Source organism: Conger conger, chromosome 14 (assembly GCF_963514075.1).
Source record: "Conger conger chromosome 14, fConCon1.1, whole genome shotgun sequence".
Taxonomy (NCBI): Eukaryota; Metazoa; Chordata; class Actinopteri; order Anguilliformes; family Congridae; genus Conger; species Conger conger.
Window position 1 is genome coordinate 10019668 of NC_083773.1, and position 24074 is coordinate 10043741.

Sequence of the window (24074 nt, forward strand, 5' to 3'; positions counted from 1 at the left end):
ATAAATATGAATAACATACTGTTTGTTTTCTGGTTATCTTGATATGATAAGCCAACATACAGTAGCTTCAGCTAACATGGTGGCTACCCTACCTATCTAGCTGCCTATATTAGCTAACAGAAGTCAGGCAACGCGATTTGGTTTAGGTTAGCTGGCCATTGAAAGCTATATATACAATAAAATAAATGCAAGTACTGTAAGAACAATAATTAATGTTCTCTGGACGTTTTGGACAGGCACATTCATTTAGTTCAGCTGGCTGTGTCTAATTGTTAATCTTGCTGCACCACAGGGAAATCCTGTTGGGTGGTGTGGGATGATCAATGATTAATTCTGTCTGTTTATTGGGACTTGTGTGCCAGCACATCTTTTTTCTTTGACTGCATAATTTTCGTGGGACTGCCTATAGTGAATTGTGGGCCAAAATTCCAGGCGGGCTAATGTTCTCTCCCCAAATGTTAGCTGCCCACTGCTAACATTACCCAATGGCTTTGCCTGACATTCCATGCACAAGGAGTAAATCTTTCACAAGACAAGGAATTTTTTAATCAAATCTGTAATGGCCGCTCAACAACTTCAATATCACCTGAGTACACCAGCTACTCACAACACATAGCAGTTATTTTCATGGCCATGAAAGTCCAATCATACACAACATGCTCAACAAGTGTTTCAAAAGTGCATTTTGTAATCAAAAAATACCCAGCAGAAAAGTAAATTTTGGGCCTGGAATACTCAATATTTTGTACAGCATACAGGCATTGTTTTTCTTAAATGGTCATTGGCCACATAATGGCCCAAATAAAGATTTAATATTAGCCAACCCAATTTTTAATTTGTTATTTTGCAGGTATGCAGGCATACCCAGGAAGGGAAACATATACAGTCTTTGGTGCTTGATGCTTAACTCGCTGAAAGGGTTAACACAAAGTCCCTGGAGACCTTCAGGTCTTGGAAGCCAGACGGCGTACACAGTACACAGTACAGCTGAGGTGTGTGCTGTTCTCTACCTGTCATGTGTGACCTGGATTGGTCTGGTGCCTGTGACTCTGCAGTGAAACACAACCTTGAACCCGAGTAACCTCGTGAGAGGAGCTGATCTGCTTCGTACATCACCACATTTGTCACGGATGTGCAGGAAACCAGGACACCTCGACAGTAGCGCATTGCTGTCGGTTTTGTAGCCATTACTTTTAGTGCATGCGGTTGGATCTATGGAACTAAAATGGAGGTGAAATTATGAACATTCAGGTTGAAAGAAGCTCTCATCGGCCGCACGGCTTCAGCTGATGAGAGGTTCTGTCAGCCTGCAAGTTTATCGTTTTAGCGAATCTGGGAAGACCCTCGTACACAAACTCCCCTGGACCATCCACTCATCCCACGAGTGTCATTCATTAGTTTTATTTCTCTCTCTCTAAATATGTACATACTATAGTGAGCTCCATAAGTCTTTGGACAAATGTTTTCTTAATTTGCCTCTCCATATTGTTCTCCATAACTTTATATTTGTAAACAAAATTCACAATCGGTTAAAGTGCGGTGGTTCAGTATTCATACAATTCCTTTTTCTGTTAATAAAAATTCTAATATTCAGTGATGAAAGAGTGAAGCATTCCTAAAGTCAATCATGCGGGTGATATCGCAACATCTAACAGAAAATTTCAAGCCTAAAAGACATGTCCACAATATGTTGGTCTTGTGAAGGAAAATATCTCTTTGTAGAAAATCACAAACCTGGAAAACCTTCTTCATGGACCTTGGAGACAATTTTATGCTGAGTAAATGATCTCCAATATTGGCAATGCACCTAAGGCAAAATGACTGTAAAAATGTCAGTAATTGCAAGGAAAAGCAACACCCTTGTATAAACAGCATATCGCTTTGATTAATGGAGAACATTCATACTTGATGGAATTGATTTGTACATTAAGAATACTTGAAGAGTGCTCTCTTATATTTATTTGCTCTTTTAAGTTTCAAAAAGCCAAAGAAGGAAGCACCGTTGATATACGTATCTGTTGATATATTAACAGGTTTAAGGTGACTGTCTTTAGGGGCTAATATTTCTTATGACTGCCTTGAGCCTTAAGATCAGAAGCACAGGGGTTTGTATGTCATTATTGCATTCTTTATACAGCTTTATGGATATGCACTGAGGACAGAGGGACTTTGATGCCCATCTTTGTCAGAAAATCTCATAATTTTGCTCCATCTGCACTGAGCTTTAATTACAGCTTGATATTGTTCTGCACCTTACTATAAATGGGGTAAAATGCAAGTTAACACACGTATGGAATAGAGGTTACACATTTATTTTCATAAAATATCGTTTTAGACGCACATACCACACGTGGTGGAGAGCCACACATGCTGAGGAAATTGTGGATTTCATTTCTCTGAAGTACACAAGTAGTGGTCACACTGTCAGTCACTGGAGAGCAAAGCGAACACATAAAAATTTTAAAAGAAGAGAGTAGCTCAGCCAGCATTCCCCGTGAATTATTATGAAATGAGCAGATTAACCGGTATCACTGAAAACTGTTCAGTGTCAAAATATTGTACTCCTAAATACAACTTTGTTAGAGCTGAATTAATTTTCAAAGCTTTTTCTGAGCTGAGACTATATTCACCTAAAAATGAAAATGAGTAGCATGATCTAAGAGTGCATGATTAACCCATGACTCTACACGATGAAGTAGCTCAACTATCCAAAGACGGAAAAAAAAGCTGTCTCATGGTAACAAAACACACGGCAAAACATATTTTGAGGTGTTCCTTTAAACATGCCATCTTTGTTATGTTCCCCAGGTGTAATAACCAGAATGAGTCAAAGCCCCATTAGTGTGGAAGATTAAGCACAGGGGTTTGTGTTTTTCCACCGCCTGTCTCACTAAATACTCTCCCAGAAGCAACTCCTCTCAAAGCTGTCATCAGGTTTTAGTTCAGCGAGGCTTGTTGTTATTTACCCGAAACAGGTGTAATTAGTTAATCTCCTGGAAGTGGGCTTCTACACCCCGCTGTACCTCGTGTTAATCTCTCTGGAAAGAAAATAAATGACTGTCAACACAGACATCGCTGAGAGAGTGTTCTTGGCCATGGAGGGTAAATCTGCTGTCACAAGCCCTATTTGGGTTTTCTGGGAATACCCACAAGAAGCCTCTGTGACCTTCTGTGGCCAGGAATTCCTCATTAGGACGGATGCCATGGCTAGCATGTGCCATTCACCATGACTGAGAGCATTCATTACGTATATTATTTTAAATGATGTGCTTTGTTTTGATGAGTTTTGAGCATATGAGTTTTGAGCACTCGTTCTTGGGGCAGTGAGGTGTCCCGGTCTTAAATGGAATTTGAATGTGACCATGCCAGTGCTTATTGTGGCCAGGAATCCCATGGGGTGATGCATAATTGGCTGCAGAATTCCCAAGGGGGGGAGGTTTCTCCTTGCTTCATTGCACATTACCAACTCCCCTGGTTAGAGGTCTGCAGTCAGTCTGTGTGTGTGTAGTGGGCATATCAGCTGTCTGCATGTACATTTAATCTTAACAAGAACTGTCTTGTTTTAAGACTTATTAAGACTTTTTTATCTGAGGCTGCCCCAGTGGTTCATCTGTTGAATGTGTTACAACTCAAGTGGCCAGACTCTTAAGTCACGATGTGATAAGGAGTGATGCTGGACCTCAGGCACTTCAGAGTAGAGCTCATGCTTGTCTGTGCTCCCCCAAACCAATAGCAGAGCTTTCAACAATTAGGCCTGAATGGACTTTAATACAAATAGTAAAAATATATAATTGGACATGAACGAGGGGAAAGGTTCTAGAGAAAATAATGAATATAAAAGTTCCAAAAACATTACAAACCTAAAACCAAAATTCCCATTTGCATTTGCCTGCGTGTAATATGAATTTATAATAAATATGTGCAGTAAGTCTTTCTAAACGGCAGTGAATTTAAGTATTTTTAAAAAAGCTCCTTGGTGATAAGATCATGCAGCGGTTTGCATGCGCCAGAGAAGTACTTGTTCTGACCAGCTACCACTTAAGCCGCGGGGGAAGGATAAGTCGTAATTCCCTTTTATTTCTTGCCCTTGAGGGTTACCAAGAGAGCCATGTTTGTGTTTAAAACATCTTGTGTTGAGGAGTCTGCAGATTACTGTAAGCTGGACGCAGGTGACGCAGACTGTGGAGAGATCATGAGGGACCACCATACACCCATTTCAAACTGCACTTGGAAAATGAAGGAGCGTTGCATGGGTGGTATACCCACAGCAGCATATACCACATTCCTCCACTCACCCCGAATCAACAGCCAGACCGTTAATCTCCTCCAAAGCCACTGTCAGAACTCCAGCTTCTCAATTTCTCAACCAAAAAAACAAAAAAACAAAAACATTTTGGGGTGATAACATACCTTTACAGATTTAAACTACAGGAGGTGTTTGGACTAGCAGGCTACCTCATAGCCTGCTAGACATAGTATGTTTTAGAGAATCTCAATAACCCTGCATAATGGCTTATGTAATACTGATAGCTGATTTGATCTTGGGCATCGACTCTGTTTGATGCAGCTGAGATTGACTCCACATTAGCATGGTGTTTGCCAGGGGACTGACGTAAAGGAAAGCCTGACTCGTTTCCACCACTATTTATGTCTATGTTGCCACTGTATGTGGAGACCTGGAGACACGCTCGTTGGGTTTTAGATAGGCTCTGTAGGACCTCTTGTTGTGGATTGACCTCCTGTAGGAAGTGAATGACCTCGTGTAGGATGAGGTGACTGTATGTGTGTTTTAATAGCAGTTCTTCCACAGCCACACTCTGTAATGTCTCCGTCGAACGCTGGTGCTATTTCAGAGAGCACACTGCAATTCCCTGCGCGGCTCTCAGGTGCCGATCGTACATGTCTCGACTAGAGAAAAGAAAATATAATTGGCGGAATTATGTGTCATGTGATTTATGTTAATAAAAACATACTTTTTGTTCACCCCCCTCATTGCTTTGCCTCTTTATTATTTCTTGGGATTTTGGTGTGTTTGTTCTTTGCAACTAATTTTATTTGAGGTCTATTTTGCCATTTTTCAGAATTGAACTGCTTTACCTGGTGCACAAAAGGCATTGTTCCATTGTGGCTTCTCTCTTTGGTGAGCAAATCATTTTGACATACAACCATCATGCCTTACAGACTTAACTTGCATTTATGTGTGCAGTCTGGTAGTAGGACTCATTGTTCTGTTCTAATAAGCAGGACACTGCAGTTCTTAGGAAACTAAATAAGTTTAATATCGGGTCTAAAGGTGTCTAAAATATATATATTAATATATATGTTGTGGAGAAAACTCTGAGAAATGAACTGGGATAGCCACAGGTCTAGTTACCCTTAAAAACTCCCCAAAACTGGAGAGGAATCCAGATAACTTGACAAGCTCTGGCCTTCAGAACTCAGGAAAAAGGCTTTATGTATGTTCCTATCTCCCACACACAGCGCTGTGCTATTTCCAGGAAAGAGTTATCGCTTACTGGATGACATTATTAACTCTTATAATAAGACAGGCAGAATAATGACAGTTATTAGCTGTGTTCACCCTTGGAGGGATGATTTCTAAACGACCCAGCAAGAACTTGGCCAGTCTTTGGGAGGCAATAATTTCAGGCCAAATGAAAAACGTCACCCACCTGCTGATCAGGAATGAGAGAACCATCACTCCTGGATGTCCTCCTTTCCCCCGAGAAGCTCCCACAACCCGAGATCCTCGCAAGATGGGGTCAGGCCCTGCCATTGACTTATTAATAAATCATCCTTTATGTGTGGGCCCTCGCTGAGAGCAGAAGGAAGGACCTACGCAAATTCCTGCTAAATTCTGGTGGTGTGTCACTCTTCATTTGAGATTACATCAAATGTCTCAGATTTGCTTCCTCGTTACAATGTTTACCAGAAAATTCAGTGCAGTGGAACAAATATTAAGAACAAGATTAGTTTTTTCAAAAAAAGAGAAAGACCGGCACCAGTCTACAATAGCCCACAGGTATCAATGAAGAAACTTTTGTAGATACATTTCACACTTGGCTCCGACGCCGCACATGAAAGGGCGAAAGCGATGTTTGAACAAGTAAATACACTCTGAGGGACGGGATGTGGGCGAGCGGAGATTGATTGAAGCGAGGTGCCTGCCTGCCTGCCTGCCTGTGATGTGTGCGTCTGACACTGCAGGTCGCAGGGATGGATGCGGCGGCGTGGCACGGGTCCAGAACCGGCACCGCGAGACAGACCGGCTGCCATAAATCAGCCGCGACCGTAGGAGCCCAGGTGCACGCAGGTGTGCGAGCGGCCCCGTAAAGCCTCCGTTTGTAAATGTGACTCAATCAGAAACGACCGCACTTCAGACAGACGTAGCTATCAAACGCCCAAAGTCCTTTGGCGGCGAAATAGCTATGTTTATAGCAAAACACCCCCAAAGAATTTAATTAGTGTCTCAATGATCCTTTTATGCCATTTACAGTTTCTGGCAGACAAAGCAATATCAAAGAAAACAACTATCAGCAGACGAGCTGGATGAGAGAGTGGTGGGCAGAGCGGTTGCTGAAACCTTGCTGTGCACCTGGACACGGGTTTTAGTGACGCAAGCTGACCTGCCGTTTCCCCAGCAGACTCCATGCATGAGTGGCATGTTCACAGGCTGAGTCTGTGACATGGACTTGGAAATGTAATTTTCCCCACCATTTTGTAGAATAGAAAATGAATAGGGGATATACACTCACTGAGCCACTGCAAATATTTAATCAGCCAATCATGTGGCAGCAACTAGGTGCATAAAAGTATGCAGGTGTGGTCAAGAGGTTCAGCTGTTTTGTGAATGTCAGAATGGGGAAGAAATAAGATCTAAGTGTCTTTGACCATGGAATAATTGTTGGTGCCAGACAGGGTGGTTTGAATATCTCAGAAACTCCTGGGATTTTCACACACAACTACGGTTTACAGAGAATGGTGCGAAAAATGAAAAAAACATCCAGTGAGCAGCAGTTCTGTGGGCAAAAATGCCTTGTTAATGAGAGAGGTCAGTGGAGAAGGGCCAGACTGGTCAAAGCGAACAGGAAGGTGACAGTAATGCAAATAACCACACATTACATCAGTGGTATGCAGAAGAGCATCTCTGAACACACATGTCAAACCTCTTAAGTGGATAGGCTACAGCAGCAGAAGACCAATAAGTCAAAAAAATCTATAAATGTTGAATAAATACCTAATAAAGTGCTCACCAAGTGTATACTACTTTCATTGTGTCATAGAGCTAAACACAGCATACCCATGTTTAGGTCCTTATGATGTGATCCCTCTCTTTGTTTTTGTTTTTTGTTGTTTTTTTTTTTGTTTGTTAAATGTTTTAAAAGATACTGCTTGAGCTTCAGCAGACAAAGTGTGACTTACAAATGAGAAACTGCCTAAATGAGTAACTTCTATCACGGCTCCAGAAATGTTAAGTAGTGGTAAACGTCTCATTCACACAGCCACAGGATAATGTCATGCAACTCTCTCAGCAACAAAACCTCAGTGTAACTTTAACCAGAGCTCTCGGGCAGCTGCCGTTTCTATGCAGACGTCTATTGATGCGAAGTAGAGGAATGTTTTGTGGTGATTATTCCAGGGGCTAAGATCTTTTCTATCACTTGGAATGAAATTCCTCTTGACATCCGCCTTTACCATTGTAAAGGTCTTTTTCCCTTTCTTTTTTGCCTTTTTAGACAAAATAAATAGCATCCAAAAGTAATCTGGTTTTGCATAGTTAACATTTTGCTAATGGGTAGCCTGGCTTCTCCGGGAGACTGGGGCATTTTCTAAGGCACAGTGCCGTTGCTGTAGCAACGTGGCCGAGGAGTGAATGAGGCAGATGTCAGAGTGTCAGGCCGAGAGAAAAAAAACAATCTATCACCCGACAGCTCCCACTCCTCCTGCTGGAGCAAGTCATCGCAGTGACACCCTGGGCACCATACACATCAATTAAAGCCTTCCAGCACGCTACCATTAACCCGCTGCTGTTCAGCCGCTGACACCCTACCTTCCCCACTTCTGCCCGAACAACTTTCTACCTTCTCAGCTTCTGGATTGTAAAATCTGTCAAAGCAATTAGTCACCAAGAATCTGGCCTCTTTTCTTGACGGCTTTTACTCCTAAACTAATTTGTTAAAGAGTTAAAACCTGAACATATCCTTTTCACCTTTTTTTCCCCCCTAAATTTATTGCAGTGTGAATTTCCAGCTATTGTCCAAAGGAAGCTGAGGAAAGATGCTGTTTTTTTCTAAAATGGAGAAGTATTCAAGAGTTCAAACCTATCACAAAAATAAGAAATTTGTGAATTTTATATAAACTGGATTTTGAAATGGTTTCAATGTAATTTCGTAAGATTACCCTAAAATAAAATTGCATGAACAAATGCACATTACAATACATTACAGTAACCACATTACATTTTGACTGTTGGGCTTACTTTTATTAACACTGTTTCAAAAGCCACTTGGTGAAATCAGATTTGTCAATCCAAGACAGGTTTTTGTCAAGTTATTAGTTGTATTCAAAGCTTCTGTGATGTTATTTTTAAATTAGATGCAAAAGAAATATGATCTGCTTCCAGATGCTTCTTTATAAAAGAAAAGATTCAATAATCATTGTTCTTTGGTCAGATCTTACCACTCACATATATTACAGACGAGCACCAGAAAGCATGTGTCATGGAAGTTTTTTTACAGTCAGTCTCACCTCTGACAATTACAGAATATAGTCTGACAACCTGACAATGCTCTGCTCCAGCTGACTGAACCCATGGCATGTTTACCACTCAAAACAGCTCAGCTTAATCACTGACGGGCACAGGAAGCGAAATCAAAATGGCCTTTCTGAATAGGTTAAGTTTATATCCGGTTCGTAGTAATTATAGGATCATGGCACCAGACAAAGCCAATACTACTGTGCACCATGTTCTTGAATTGCTGTTTAACCATTTAGAGTAAACAATTAAAGATGTACACACACATTTTCAGCGGGTGCTGCTTTCATTGGGCATTGTGACCAAAACCAATCCCATTCTGTATATACCATGGCTATAAGCTTTGCAAATTTGTTAATGTTTTCAACTGTTGTTACCTTCTTTAAGAAAATTACAGTTTTAAGGAAGACGGGGATGCTAGGATACTGAATTATACAAGAAGAAATATAAATAAAATATTCATATAAAAATAATCTCTTACAAAATATAATCTCTTAACCAAGATTTTCCATATAAGGGAAATTTGTCTGGATGATCAGTATTGCTTCTGGTTGTGTTTTGAAATACATAGCTTTGAATTACTTTCGTCAATTCCATTAACAGAGTTAATATCGTTGCGTCTAAATCACAGCCTGTTTTGATTTTCCAGACAACTAGCAGCAAAGAGAGGGGAAATAACTTTCTCAAGAGAAATACCTATAGTCAACATTACCAATCTGACCTGCAACAATACAGTACGCCCCCACAGTAGATTTCAGTAGCTGATGAAGGCATTATGTACAGTATGTAACGTCCAGTGTTTTGTTATTTTATACATATCTGTGTTGTTTTGTATTTTGTTACCATCAACAAACCACAAAATACTCCACAGGGAAAGCTTACTAGATCTACTCAATATAGAATAGTCCCATAACGAAAGAAAAAAACAAAACAAAAATCAGTAGTCTCCATATTAAATAAATTAATATTAGTTTCATACCTAAATAAAAAGTTAAATATTGCAATTACTGTTTCGTTTAATTCATGCCAAAACAGTGCAGAACGTAAGTTCACTCGTGTCCCACCTGTGTGTGTGTGCGGAATAACTAGGTAGGAGTCAGGCAGTGATCCAGGCGGGGGGAGAGTGGCCGGGGGGGGGGGGGAGAGGTTCAGAGGTTCAGTCTGCCCCGTGGGCTCCAGTCTGCCCTGTGGGCTTGGGTCCCTCCCAGTGGCAGACAGCATGGTGCGGGGCCAAACTGACCCCTCTGACCCCTCTTCTCGTCCAGGGCAGAGTCAGGGCTTCCCCCAGCGGAGCAGGAAGGCTCCATCTCCCACACGGTTTTGGCAGCGCTCGGTGCTTGGAAGCGACCGGATATAATCTGCTCTTAATGAATCCTGTAAACCCCCGCGGCCGCGCAGACGCTTCCTCTCTCCGTCTCCGTTCGGACTGCGGAAAAAAGCCAGCGCCACTGCGCGCCGCGCGTCTGACCGAGGCGTTGACTTTCTCTCCCTCCTCCCTCGTCTTCCTCCCCCGTCCGCGGCAGCCCCCAAACAGACCCTGTCATGTCAGTAAAAAAACCATCGGCACACAGGTGCTCGGCGCCCGCACACACACACACACACACACACCCCCACACAGACGCGCGTATGAGTGTGTGTGTGCGCGCGCGCGTGTTCCGTGTGTGTGTGTGTCCGCAGCGTTACGAAACACCCTCATTTGCAGGTGTACACCTCTGTCCTCTCGCTGCAGGTGTTGCACTTGACGTAGCAGCACCAGAGGAACTTGCAGTTGCACTGCCACACGCGGGAGTACTGGTGCGTGTTGTAGCCGCGGCCGCAGCACATCAGGTCGCAGCCGTTGCTCTGCAGAGCCGTCTTGTTGCAGACGCGGCCCTGCGTGCCCACGCTGCCCGTCACCGCGTCCTCCTCGCAGTAGTTGGGCGACTTCTCGATGTAGACCAGGTCCGTGTCCATGGGCTTGCGGTAGGAGTAGGGCTTCTTGATCTTGAGGAAGGTGGGCCGCTTGTTGCGGCTGGCCCGGACCGGCTCCACGTGCACGGCCTGGTGGTACTTGTCCTTGAGGATGTAGCCCAGCTGCCGGAACTTGGGCAGCGTGGTCCAGCAGGTCTTGGTGGTGCAGGAGCCGGACACGCCGTGGCACTTGCACTCCAGACGCATGTTCTTCTCCAGGAGCTGAAACCACAGGGAGGGTGGGGGGGAGGGGGGGGGGGGCAGGTGAAGGAAACTGCAACCAAAACCACCCCAAAATAACATCTGGGGAAATGATGTCATGACTGAACTCGTGGCGTAATGTTGTGAGCTTTTTTTTTTTTCTTTCCATTTCGTAAGTCTCGTTTGTTTATAGTAGCAGGATGCAAACCGTTATTTCCCTGTCATAGTGTACTGTCATAGTGTACTGTGACCTACTGTAAACTGAGAGGTACAGAAGTGCAGTCAACTCGAGCATTTCAGGTCAGGTACAAATGCAACGTGATACTCAACACCTGTGTTCATCTTAACTTAATTCATTAATTATATTCAGGCAAAAAGTTTCTATTTGCACATTTTACATTTCTAAATAACATGTTTGATTTTGTCCTTGAAAGTTAAAGGAAAAACACACACAAAAAAAAATGCCTGGGCTTTTCCCCCCATACCTAGATATTGTGAAAAAGAAGGCCGTTTTGTAAAAGGTGAATCATGGGTAACACAGATTCCTCGTGAGTAGAGTATGCGCCTGTAAGTTAAGCGTTCCACCTCATATTTTTGAAATAGTTTTACAGGTTGAGACAAAGGTTTTAAAACATTCCATGCAAAGAATGCAAAAGTTCTTGAACTCATTGTGCCAGGATATGGTTTGCTTCACGGTCTTTCGCCTCGAAGGAAACGCAGGCAGCGAGCGCTAACCGGGGGCCGAGGAATGGAAGCGAAGCTCACGAACTTCCTGTTGTTGTACCCGAAGGAACGACTTCGTACCTGGGGCAGGCAGCACCTGCCGCTGAATTCGACGCAGAAGCGCGTAAAATCGGAGGCGTCTGAACACCGAAAGCGCTCTCTCTCCCTCCTTTGTGAGGGCTTGCGGAACTGACAGAACAGATCGGAATCGCGGCGGGTGTGAAAGATTATCACAGAGTGCCCAAAAACAATGGAGCTGTGTACAGTGTACACAGATAAAGTCAGGGGCGTCGTGTTTCAGGTCACCACGTGCAGTTTAAGCTGCCCCTATATCGCTACGGGGCAAGAAATCACATGCTTACGGTGAAATTCAATATCTGCCACTGCTCGCTATATTGCTGTTTCGATATTTTAATGATTTAATGTAAATTCATTTTTTTAAAACATTATTTCATTATAATATGGATAATTAATTAAATAAACCTTTTTACCATCGTTAATTACTGTAATGAAAAAGTTGAATGTACGTGCGCACTAAAGGTCAGATGATAATTTAATCCAAGGTTTCATGCAATATATACAATGTGTATATTGTTTGGTCGATCCTACAAAAACTAGAAAGTTGACTCTTGTCCAATTGACAATTCAATAATTGTGTACATTATATATATACATATATATATATACATATATATATATATATATATCAATCTGGCAGAATCAGAAAGGCAACCACATTCTAAACCACATTCTTCTTTTACCTGCATTATTATCTGCATTACACCTGTATATTGACTGTACTGCAGTTCTACGATGTTTCCTGTCTCCATTTTAAAACGGGAATAAATATCCATTTGTAACACAAATATTTCACTTAGAAAAAAAGTTCTACATAAGACAAGGCGATTCACATTTGATCTCAACGCTGACACCAATGGTATGTTGTTGTGCACTTGTTGTGACTAACTGCTCATTTCTGCACTATTGCCCTTTTGCAGAAAAATATTTGGAGTATTTAGATCCGGGTTCCCCATTCATCATCAGTAGCTCTGGGGCTAAAGACCAATGGCAGGCTCTAGTGTTTCTGTATTGGGTTAGACTTAAGGGAAAACTGGGTGCTACTCAATGTCTTTCATTCGATTATCGGGAATAAGGTTGAACCAACACAACCAGGGAGCTCTTCTGTAACAGACAAAATGTACAAGGGAGAGCGCAGCCTTACTGCTGAGAGCCAGTTTCCATGTGCAGATGAGAGCATCGTGGCTGCTGAATGCTCCAGAAGTGCAAAGGTGATGTTCTGGCTGGAGGTGGAATGTGCAGATGGAGATATGCTGGCTATGCGAGTAGCAGTGTGTGGCTGTGTGTGGCTGTGTGTGGCAGTGTGTAGCAGTGTGTGGCTGTGTGTGGCAGTGTGTGGCTGTGTGTGGCAGTGTGTGGCAGTGTGTGGCTGTGTGTGGCTGTGTGTGGCAGTGTGTGGCTGTGTGTGGCAGTGTGTGGCTGTGTGTGGCTGTATGTGGCAGTGTGTGGCTGTGTGTGGCAGTGTGTGCCTGTGTGTGGCAGTGTGTGGCAGTGTGTGGCTATGTGTGGCAGTGAGCCTATCGCAGGTGCTTCCTCACTCTTCACTGGACACTTGTGCACTGGAACAGCCTCTCCCGTGTTTGAATTGTGCCTGCTTCTCTTCCCTCTAAACTTTCCGGAGTCTTCCGAGCTTCCTTGGATTGACGCTGAGTTTGGACATGCTCACATTTTATGATAAAACTATTATTCTCCACTGCTGTGGGAGCAGTGCTTACTTCAGTGGAATATCTTTTGTTTGTAAGGTCCCTAAACAAGTATGTTTGTTGGACGAACCTCTATGACAGTGTTACTACTCAGAGGAATAACCCCAGTTATTGGGACAATATTTCATATTATCTTAATGGATTTTAAGTTACAATCTTCAAGCATCTAAAATATGAATCCGTTCAAATTCTGGGGTGGCATGACCCCCCCACCCAATGTCCAATAGTACTGATGATTTAAACTAACTGCCATGTATTTTATAGTAATATCTTTAGATATGCAATGGTGATATGGCCTTTAATATCATAGCCGGGTCAATACTGTGATGCTTTATAGATCTACCCCAAATCCCAGTTTTGTCGTATCTACATCCATTACCATGCTCAAAACTTTAAATGTGTTTAAATATTTTACACTAAATTTCATATTAAAATGACATATTTTCCTTCAGTTTTAAATAATTAGTGAATTTTGAGTTAATAGCTTGGAGTGCAGTGGCCCTACTTAAATAATTAAAAGCAAACAAAACGACTCCAAATGATATTTCCCGCCGAACACATAACTACCTCACTTAAAATAAAGATAACATGAATCAGCCACACAGATATCCACTGGGCTCAGGAGTGCCATCAAACAGGGGTATTAAATCTGCTAAAAAACCAAAAATGAAATGCTCTCACGTTGTGTACGCAGTGAAAAGGCAATCTTGTACAGCATCCAGTTACACCTTTCGCAAAGGAACAAAGAGAGCTGCAGAGTGAAGGATTACCGGCCTGGGGAACTCGCACAGGGTAAAAGAGCTTTAATGCTTTATTACACAATCATTATGTTTAGAACGCAGCGATCTGCAGTGTAATCAAACTCGGCTACTTGGCTACTTCCACCGGCTGCCCTTCTAAAAGCCCTCTATTATTTCATTAGAGAAGACCTCCTTAATCTCCGTCTGACTGCCCAGACCCATGGAAAACTGTATCAGCCTCAGAGCGTGGCAGGGATTATAAATCACAACACCTAGGCTGGGCCGCCCGCTTCTGCCTCCTACATGGTGCATGTTAACCTGTTCGACTGACATTTGCTTTCAACAGCCATTTTGCATGCCTCATGTGTACTCGCTGACCTTACTGACGGAACTACAGCTGAGGAAGGGGAACTGATGTGAACCCTGCTGAAAAAAACTATGCAAGCTAGGTATTGAAACAGCTGGTAGTTGGTTGACCAGTTCTGACCAGCTCCCAGCTCAGCAGGGTTTAGCTGGTTGACCAGTTCAGACCAGCTGGAAACTTGACATGGTTTGACCAGCTCAAGCTATGTTTCGCAAAGCTCATAGAAGCTACCAGCACTAGCTGGTTGACCAGCTCATACCTAGCTAGACCAGCTTATGAGCAGCCTGATCAGCTCAATTTTAGTCAAGCTGTCATAGCTGGATTTTACAGCAGGGAATCTTTCTCGTTCACATTATTAAAGCAGATTGTGTGAAGATTGCATTGGTGTCAGCTACAGTGAAATGATGGATGTTCTTTCACAGAGTGGCTCTCCTGAGGCCGGGTCTCAGCCTGGCTTCAGGTGACGTACCTTCCGTCCGGCCTCGTTGTTGTGTAGGTTCATTAGCGTCCTGGCGTTCTGCTTGATCTCCCTGGCGTCCACGAAGACCTTGGAGAAGCCCAGGCCGTAGCGGATGTCGGCCGAGCAGCCGCCCCACTTCCAGCCCTCGTCCTGGTTGTAGAAGCCCTGCTTCTCCTTGTCACAACCGCAGTCGCTCAGGTTGCCCTGGGTACAGGCCGCCGTGATGGCGTGGGCGACCCCGGCCGCGATGATGGCGTAGGTGAACGCCGCCTCCTTACTGCCTGGAGTGAAGAAGTAATTTTAATCAAAAATGGTTGACAACAAGATCCAATGTTTAATGCTGTAATCTAGGCCTCCTCGCATACTTGACATAGCTCTCCTTTCAAATAGCCAGGCAGGAATAATAAAGTGCATTTAACGCTGCCAAGTCTTCTGCGTTTATCATGCATGCTGTGCACAGATAAATGGCAGTTGCTATCAGATGGAAAGGGAGTTGTGGGCAACGAGCAGTACAGGCTTGTCTTGGTTATTGCCTTGAGAATGGTGGCTGAGGTTGGTGTTGAAGATTAGATTGGTTTGTTCCGCAGTGAAAACAAAGCTTTAGTTACAAAAGAAGTTGACACAACCTGAAGCTCGCCAATTCAAAAACACTGATAATCGTTTCTCCTGGAGAGAGGAGACATTGTGTCAGAGGCTTGTCTCCTCTGTGGTAAATCCATCATGACTAGAGTATTTCAAAAGGAAGGAATAATGCATCTATTTAAGCACAATGAGTGAAAGGTTATTTAAGAGACAGTACAATGGAAAAGATGGGGGTTATGGAGCTTCAGTCTGGTTCTTCCCAGCACATACCAGAGATGCCCATTGGAGGTGACCGTGTTGACCTCACTGGTCAGGCAGACAAATTTAAACCTCCAGCACTCATCCAGGTCAGATGGACTATGCGCTGCTGTGTCTATGAGCTACTTTCATCACACTATAAGGATTAGAAGATAAATACCGTCAAAAGCTTAAGTATTCAAAAAGCACTCTGTAGCACCACTTGAAATATTGTCTACACAGTTTGTGATTAGATCTCTGCCTCAAAACATCTTGGTCATTTTTATATATATAACATAAAAGATGTTGGATTCAGGACAGAATTGAGACTGTTCTCCATTGAATGGGCCTGTGTGTTGCTGGATTTGGTGGTGTACATGGACATATCTGTGGCTTCAGAAGTGGATGCCCGGTTGATCTGAAGCAGTCTTCCTCAGAAAAGGATGACTAACAGTGTACTTGAGAGGTGGTATGAGACACTGGTGTGAAAAGCTATTGATCCATTTCAGCAGGCCACTTTGTGAAACCCTCCGGGAAGTTAACTCCCCAGGGTCTAGGCTGACAGGTCATCACTTATTTGCTCTCCTAATGAATGATTTACATTCTTAGATACAGTAGGTCACAGTAGCGTTGGAAGAATAGCTAACTTGGGCAGCTCACTTGTGGTCAGTTGAAGGTGGAGCCAGAAAGGATAAGAAAGCACCGGATACGTCACCCAACCATTACAACTACCTTCGCCCTCACATTTTTGGCTACCTACATGATGTACAAGAAAGCACTGTGAACGTGCCAGGGTTTTCCCAGCCTTTATTCAGGTGCGGCACAACAAGCAAGCCCAGAAATGCTTCAACCAGGCTTGGGCACCCAGCACTGAAAGACGCAAAAACTGCAATCTTTCTGTTCATCAGTTTTCCACATCATTTGTTTGCCTCAAAGAGGGGTGCCACATGAAAATTCCAGGGACGCTACAGCCGCCTAAGAGCACGGCATGTGGCGAGAGTACTGAGCATCGTGCTGCAGTCCTGAGAGAAGCAGGGTGGGAAGAAGGAGGTTCTGGAAAGTTCTTTGTGCTAATAACATTGGTTTAACTAATCGGTCAAACTAGCTAACTTAAAACCCTATGTGCTGTATATGTACGAAACGACCATAGGAACAAAAGGGCACATCAAGGACGATCCTTGAAAAGGAGTGGTAAATGGACCCTGTAATAATGTTACAATACATGGTACATAGAAAGAATATAGTTACCACTGCTAGTTTAGAGAACTGAAACTGAGTAAGACATAATAAACACTAAAACCGCAAAGGGATACCCTTATTTTTATGTGCTACTATTGAGGAATAGTATCATCTCTTCATCACCCTATTATTCTAATACTCTAGTGAGTTCTGGTGGGTTTATTTGACTCCATCAAGCTTTGCAACCTATATTTCAATCATTCACTAATTCAGCTGTGATGGTCATTAGCATGGCTTTACAGCTGACCTTACAAATTTAGTCGATTTCAGGTTTTTTTGGTCAACATTAGTAACTTCATCAAATGTCTTATTATAGTAAGAAGTACAATTGCTAGTTATTTCTGGTCAGTAACAAACTTGCATTTTAACTTGAATGAACCCTGACTTAACAAATCAGAACTATACCTTTATAGTACATGTATAGTCAACTATAATGGGTCTTTTTAAATAGATTTTAATCTCAGTAGGACTCCTTGTTTAAATAAGGTTAATAAATAATAACGTTAAACATTACAGCCTTTCTTTAACTTTACTTTCCTTTTTGTAAGAACAGAAGTGGAAGTAAATAAAAAACCATGTGATGCTACAATGCTTTAGTGAATATACACTTGAACTGAAGTGATAACAGCACAAACTAACTAAATTTAAAGTAAGTGTACACAGTTATGCTATGTTTGTGTGCATTAGCAAGCTATCCTTCAATCTCTCTTCAAAGTCTAGAACATATATGTTTGATTACATCCCTTCTTTTAACCTGAAGTAGCTCCACAAATATTTCAGGACTTCCACAGGAACCAAGGTATGTGCTAACCTGTTTTTGATAAACATCTTGGACCAATGCCCTAGAAAATTTAAAAAAGGCAAGTTTTAAGCATCAATTATATGGAGGTTTTTATGGATGGAATGGGCACAGTGCCAATAAAGAAGGTGTGTCACAGGAGTAAGTGAACCTTGCTAACTTTAAAATGTTGAACCTGTAAATCCTCACCAGAAAATAGAGGTGAAATTCTCAGTTTCTCTGTCTGTTGGTTGGAATCCTTGTTTATTTAAATCAAGATACGGGGAATACAAGCAGGACTGATAAAAAAGCCATAAAACTTCTTTGTTATGACAAGCATTTTCTACTTTTTCCAGAAGTATCTGAATTAGTGGCTTAGAAAGATTTTGCTTTAAAACAGTCAACACTGCAAATGTAAGAGGTTAATTTATACACTTTACACAATGTGCTTGTCTGGACACGAGGCTTTAATGCGTTCGGGGGAAAACTATTTTATGAACACTCAGGAGTGCGGTTAAACCAGAGGGCTACAGAAGGCATACAGAGCTGGAAGCTCTTCAGATTAAAAACAAAGCAAACCAAAACCGAATCGTATTCCATGTTAATAATGCCAAATAAAAAAAGCTTTTCTCCTGTATGGACCCTTCTCTGCATAGCCATCACCATTGTTTCTACATTTGTTAATGATTTACGGTACTCTATACATATCTCCTGCAGAAAACCTAAACCTGTGGAGATCGAACTGGCTTCGGTGCTTTGTAAAAGCAGCAGCCAGAGAGAAACCCTACAGTTTATTTTCCAGTATGTGACTATCTGTTTGCACACATGTACGACCGTGCCTGTTATGATGTTACAGAAGAGCCCCGGTGGATGCACCAGCTTTCTCTCTCCTCGCCTGTTTGAGGATATGGGGACCCCTCCTCACACCAGCTCGATATTAACAATGGCATTCATCTTGCAGGCTTCTGCTACTGTGTGCACAGGGGCTAATCTGACCAGTGAAACCAATCTGATTAGCACGGTTGTCCAGGCTCTGCTCAATGCTGTCTGACAGGGTCGATGGCGGTAAGAGCAAGTGACTCTGGCCACATCCTGCCAAAGCTTAGTCTCCTCTGTTCTCAGGCCCTTTCCCGCTAACGGACAAAAAGCTGTGAGGAATGTTCCCCTAACCAGCCCAGAATAAGGGGACCCCCCTCTCCACGCGTCCATCCGCAAAAAAATCATCCAAATAATCTCAACAATCTTCGTCTTCGATTGATAATTATTACAGATCTGTAAGTAATGAAATGTGCATGGCTTAGTGTATAACAGCCATTGCCACATATTTTTTCAGTTCTTACACCACGTTTCTTGTTCATTTTGTTAAGCATTGAATTATGTCATATTTCATCACCTGAAGCTAAAAGTAAAACTGCAGTTGCAGCCTCATGAAAATATAAAAACTGCATCAACTGGCTACAGTTTTAGAGTACTGTTGTTAAGGCAATCAATGTACAGTATAATGTGAATGAGGTAGATGTAGGTGATTAATAATGATTCTGCTGTCCTGACTGAAAGCAAAAATGTGAAGTAATAAAATGAGTTTACCCTAAACACTGCGCACAAACCCACACAAACCATGATTCCACCTTATACCTCACAGTCACACAATCTGTGTCAGATTCTGTCTATCTGTGTTCAGAGAACACTGCCAGACAAATGGGAGAAATGCTTTTCATATGATCTAGCCCTTACTTCTGAAAGAGTCTGGTCATTATCTGAGCATCTACATCCCTCCAGCCATCTCCCACAGAATAGCCAATAGCCCCACTTTCCCGTTCCCACCAGCCGAAGGCCTTTTTGGGATCTTGCCGAATCGCGGCCTTCCACAAAGCCATTCATCAAAGTGTCGGGGGCTCAATGGCAATAGAGGAGCACTAAACAGCCCATGGTTTGCATAAGGAAAACCGATAGCGTTACTCTCAAAAAATAGCAACTAATTTGTTTTGTATTTCTGTGATGTTTTCTTCCATTTCTTCGCCCTACTGTATTTCTCCTTTTGTCTCTTTCAGCTTGTGTAACTTATACTCGTGGTAAACCCCAGCAGCCTGGATGATACTTCAGAATCTACTGATAAGCAAGAATAAAAAAAAAACTCTGAATGCTTGCCTCATGAGACCCAAGTCATAAAACAACCCTGAAAACAGTAGCAATGATTCTTTTACACCGACGACTTTCTGAAATCTCTCAGGATGGGGTTATATGAGCACTCACTGGTGTAAGTAGTTTGTGGCAAACTGCATTGCCTCTGACAACTTCAAGACTACATCTCCCCAAACCCTCTTTACCAGAGGAATGTGCTAATATGCCCTGCCAATAAAACCAATTGTCTACAACACCTGTTAACATAAAGTTCAGTAGTAACATTTCATTTATGGTTTTATGGCATTTATGGCTACAATGTTGAAGCTCATGGCAATCAAGTCATTTTGGTTGTCTCACTTAGGTATACATGTTTTAGATTTTTTTTTCAATTACAAAAGCTTAAATCTGTTCAATCATTTTTTTGTAAAAATAAAAAAAATAAAAATTTTAATCCCCTAGGATGTGTGGTGGGAATATTATATTTACTCATATGATATTGATACAGCTCTGACAATCTATACGATTATACTATGCTACGTGAAGTCTTGTTGAATTAAAGTGTTAGCTATAAGCAAAATCATTGATCATTTGATCTATCGGAAACTTTAGGAATGTCAGAAGCAGGAAGTTTCAGATTGTTCCTTTCCTCCTGGAATGCATTACATAATCACAGAGGAGCGATAAGACTTTGAAATTAAACCCCGTATCATCTAATTAAAACACAAAATGTCACGAATTACTGTCCATCTCAAAACCAGAATGGTAATTATTGAATGAATTGAGTTGAGATGTGTGTTAAGTTGGCACATTGCTATTAACATCAAGTATTTTTTCCAGCAACATCCAATTCTATGCGTTCAGTCTGACCCGTCATATTTCCATTCAATCTGTACATATCTGGATATGATCTTATCGCTCATTTGAAGAATTCACTGTCAGATTAAATAAAAGGCTGATATTTGCTCACTTAGATGTATTTTTTCACCCGTGTAATAACCTACATTAGCGATGCCGCATGTTTACATATTAAACTAGCTATTATTGCCAGATCCATTTAGCTTTCTTTTGACATTATCAGTTTGTTTCACACATGGGGGATGTGAGGTCAGGGGGTGTAAGGCAAGTTGAAACAAAAATGATGGGGCACGCTGAAATTCTCTTTTAGGAAGTTAAAAGTGAGTCATGCCCTGGCCTTACACCTTTGATTTATTCCATGTTTGCGCTTTCTTTCTTGGCTAGTAGATATTCAGATATCGTACAAAATTTTTTTTTAATGTCAAGTCGATTACAAAATGGGTCATATTAAAACCACAGAATGGGTCGCTGGTAGCTATTTATTTAATAAATAGCCTATTTGCTGGATATCCAAAAACTGTTGCCTGTCTATATGGTAAACAAATTATGATTTGATTTATAGCATGGCCTAATTTTGGTAGCTATAATACAGATTGTGTGCAATAATAGTGTTTTGTAGGCTGCAACGAACAACTGATGCTTCTCATAACAAGTTACATTCTCCATTGGGTGTTTAAACTCGCACGACTTGTCCCAGCTTGCCCCGTGCTATAGCTATTATTTCCATCATTTATTAAAACGTGACAAAACCTTTAACAAACATATCTGTGAGTTTCAGAGACCATTACTATCAATTACTATCAAAGTCAGCTACTATTTGGATCACATCTAACATTTAATCATCTCGTATCTCAGTTTGCATAAACCTTCCACAAATACGTGTGCCTTGCAGTCAGGAAATTTTGAATGTAGCCTATCTAAAATGTAAAAGGTTGGACGTGAATGATTTGTAACATACCCACTTTCAACTCTTTTCCAAAGACAGTTCTTTCTCCGAGCGCAGAGCAGTTCCATCGTCCATTTTTGAACTGAAACTGGCACTCGTTGATCCCCATTTGTGCGCCTTCTCCGATGACTATGATAGCGTCGGGTCGGCTCTGACAGATAGTCCGTTGTCGAGGAGCCAAACCAGGAATCTTGTTACAGATTATGCTCGCCCCTAACGCAACCACTGACGAGAAGCCCCTGCAAATATCAAGAAAATCAGTTTCAAACAACACGAGGAAATGCAGTAGCCTACATAGCTTACCAGTTTGGAAACCCAAATATTTTAGCAGTATATTCGCAGGTGTGTATACTAGTATAGTTTCAATAGCAGACTACCTTCATGCATTAGGCGATAAGGACCTATAGCCTATCAAAACCCAGACATCGTCTATCTAAGATTATATAGGCCTGTATTTCCTTTCGTGTATTATTTGTATTTAATTTATTCAATGTCATGGTTAGCGCCTTTCGAGATTCGGTTGCGATTATCAGACACTAGATCAAGATTCCTGAAGGACAGGTAGCCTATTTTCGCATATCCTAACCAGGGGTAGCCTATACTATGTTAAGGTTGAACACGATGTGCCATAACCCATATTAAGCACACCAACGATAAATTTGCCCATCACATGCACCCAAATGGTTATAAAGCAGATGACACCACTGAAGCGAAATTGCCCTGATGAATCGATGGACGGGCCACATAGCCTGCTTTTTAAAGTAGCTTAATTTATTCCGCGAATGCCAATATTTAGACTTTAAAAAATGTTCAGTGTTTAAGTTATTAAAACATGTGAGAGACTGTATTTATACAAAAGGCAATGCAGAAATAAAAGTTGAAGGCTACTGATGTGTTGAAACCAGAGGTTGAAACGCATGGTTCGCCATCGGTCAGGAATGGGCACATTTTAAACGGCAGTCTAATAACGTGGACTTATTTTGGTCGACCTAAATATTTTATTTAACCTACTTTTGTTAATGTGGGGCCCAATTAAACAGGAAACGTGTCTTGCTAGAGTAAACATGTATTTGTTCAGTTTAACGTAAAACTAAAAAAAATGCCAATAGTCCAACGTCATTATGAATAGCAATCAATCGATTTGATGCGAAATGTTTTGCGCCACTGACTGGTACATTATAGATTCCTCATAAACTCTGACTTCATTAATTTGCGATCAGTAGCTTGCAATGGAGAGACGTAAGGTGTCCGTTTCATAGATATTTTTACTTCATATATGGTTCTAAATAACTAATAAATAACTATGCGACATAGTTGTGTAACCATAACATTTCCCTCCAGGTATAGTTTGTATTTTCAAGCCATAACTTTTTTTTTTCGAAGCAGGAAATTTTCCCCTCCAACTTTAAGTTAAGCATTATCAGGTCTGAACACGCTGAGATTTAAGCAAGATACGTACCCAATTTTTAAATACACAATCCCCAGGCAAAGGAAAATATGAAAAATCCAGCGTCTTGTTTTCCTGCTCATGATGTCCACCGTGATTATGTATCAATGGTCGGTGAGAAATAATGGGCTGTTCTTGAATGCTCTTAAACCGATAGCTAGTCACGGACGAAGCAATTCCAAATCAAAGGTACACAGACAAAACTCCTCTGGGAAACCTGAAAAAAAATCCTTTGAAAATTGCCGTAGATATATCCTTGAATTGCTCTTTGTTTTGCTTTGTTTTGTTTGCCAAGTTTATTTGACATTCGAGTGCGTGTCACAGGTAACGCAAGAGATACTGGCATGAGCTGTGCCGCAGTGATCTCAAACTCACAGTCCCTGCCCTTCCCGCAGGTTCTTTATCTACTTAATCTATCAGGGCGTGTTCTGGAAAGACATAGAGCCCATCTCTAGAATCTCATGAATAATCCTGGACTGTGCGTTCACCTGTTTATTAGTGAAAAATGCAGAGCCATCGCATCACCGGGATCCATATGACTAGCTTAATGAAATCACATTTAATTAAAAATAATAAAAAACAAATAGAAGGAACGACCCCTTAACTTGGTAGCCTATACCTTTGGTTACATAGTTTTGTTACTAATACAATGACAGGCTATGCAAAAAAGTCCTCAGTGTACACGAAAGATACTTGACGAGTCTTTTCTCTTTAGTTACTCTACGTTTCTGCGACTGCTTTGAATAGACTATGCGGTGGTAATATCAGTTCAGTGGGAGGTAGAATATCTTTAGGAAAGGAAACGCTCCTCCTTAAAATAGATTGCGCTATATGGAGTATGCACTGTCCTTTTGTAGGGTCGTTTTATCTATTTTCCAGTGCCCAGACGCTC

The 24074-nt window shown here is 41.7% G+C and overlaps 1 protein-coding gene across 1 annotated transcript; it reads right to left on the bottom strand.

Moving 5' to 3' along the window:
- Positions 1-8460: 8460 nt before the first annotated feature.
- Positions 8461-23542, bottom strand: wnt7aa (wingless-type MMTV integration site family, member 7Aa). Its single transcript, XM_061220342.1, has 4 exons — positions 23195-23542; positions 21748-21974; positions 14984-15255; positions 8461-10927 (listed from the first exon to the last, which is right to left on the bottom strand). The coding sequence occupies exons 1-4, from the start codon at positions 23263-23265 to the stop codon at positions 10448-10450; spliced, it is 1050 nt and encodes a 349-aa protein (XP_061076326.1). The 5' UTR covers positions 23266-23542; the 3' UTR covers positions 8461-10447.
- Between the last annotated feature and the right edge of the window lie 532 nt (positions 23543-24074).

Excerpts from the sequence above, each read along its gene's own strand:
- wnt7aa (XM_061220342.1), bottom strand. The coding sequence starts at position 23,265 with ATGAGCAGGAAAACAAGACGCTGGATTTTTCATATTTTCCTTTGCCTG. Across the intron at positions 21,975-23,194 it reads ATTGTGTATTTAAAAATTGG|GGGCTTCTCGTCAGTGGTTG; the intron begins GTACGTATCTTG and ends TGATATTTGCAG. Across the intron at positions 10,928-14,983 it reads ACAACGAGGCCGGACGGAAG|CTCCTGGAGAAGAACATGCG; the intron begins GTACGTCACCTG and ends CTGTGGTTTCAG.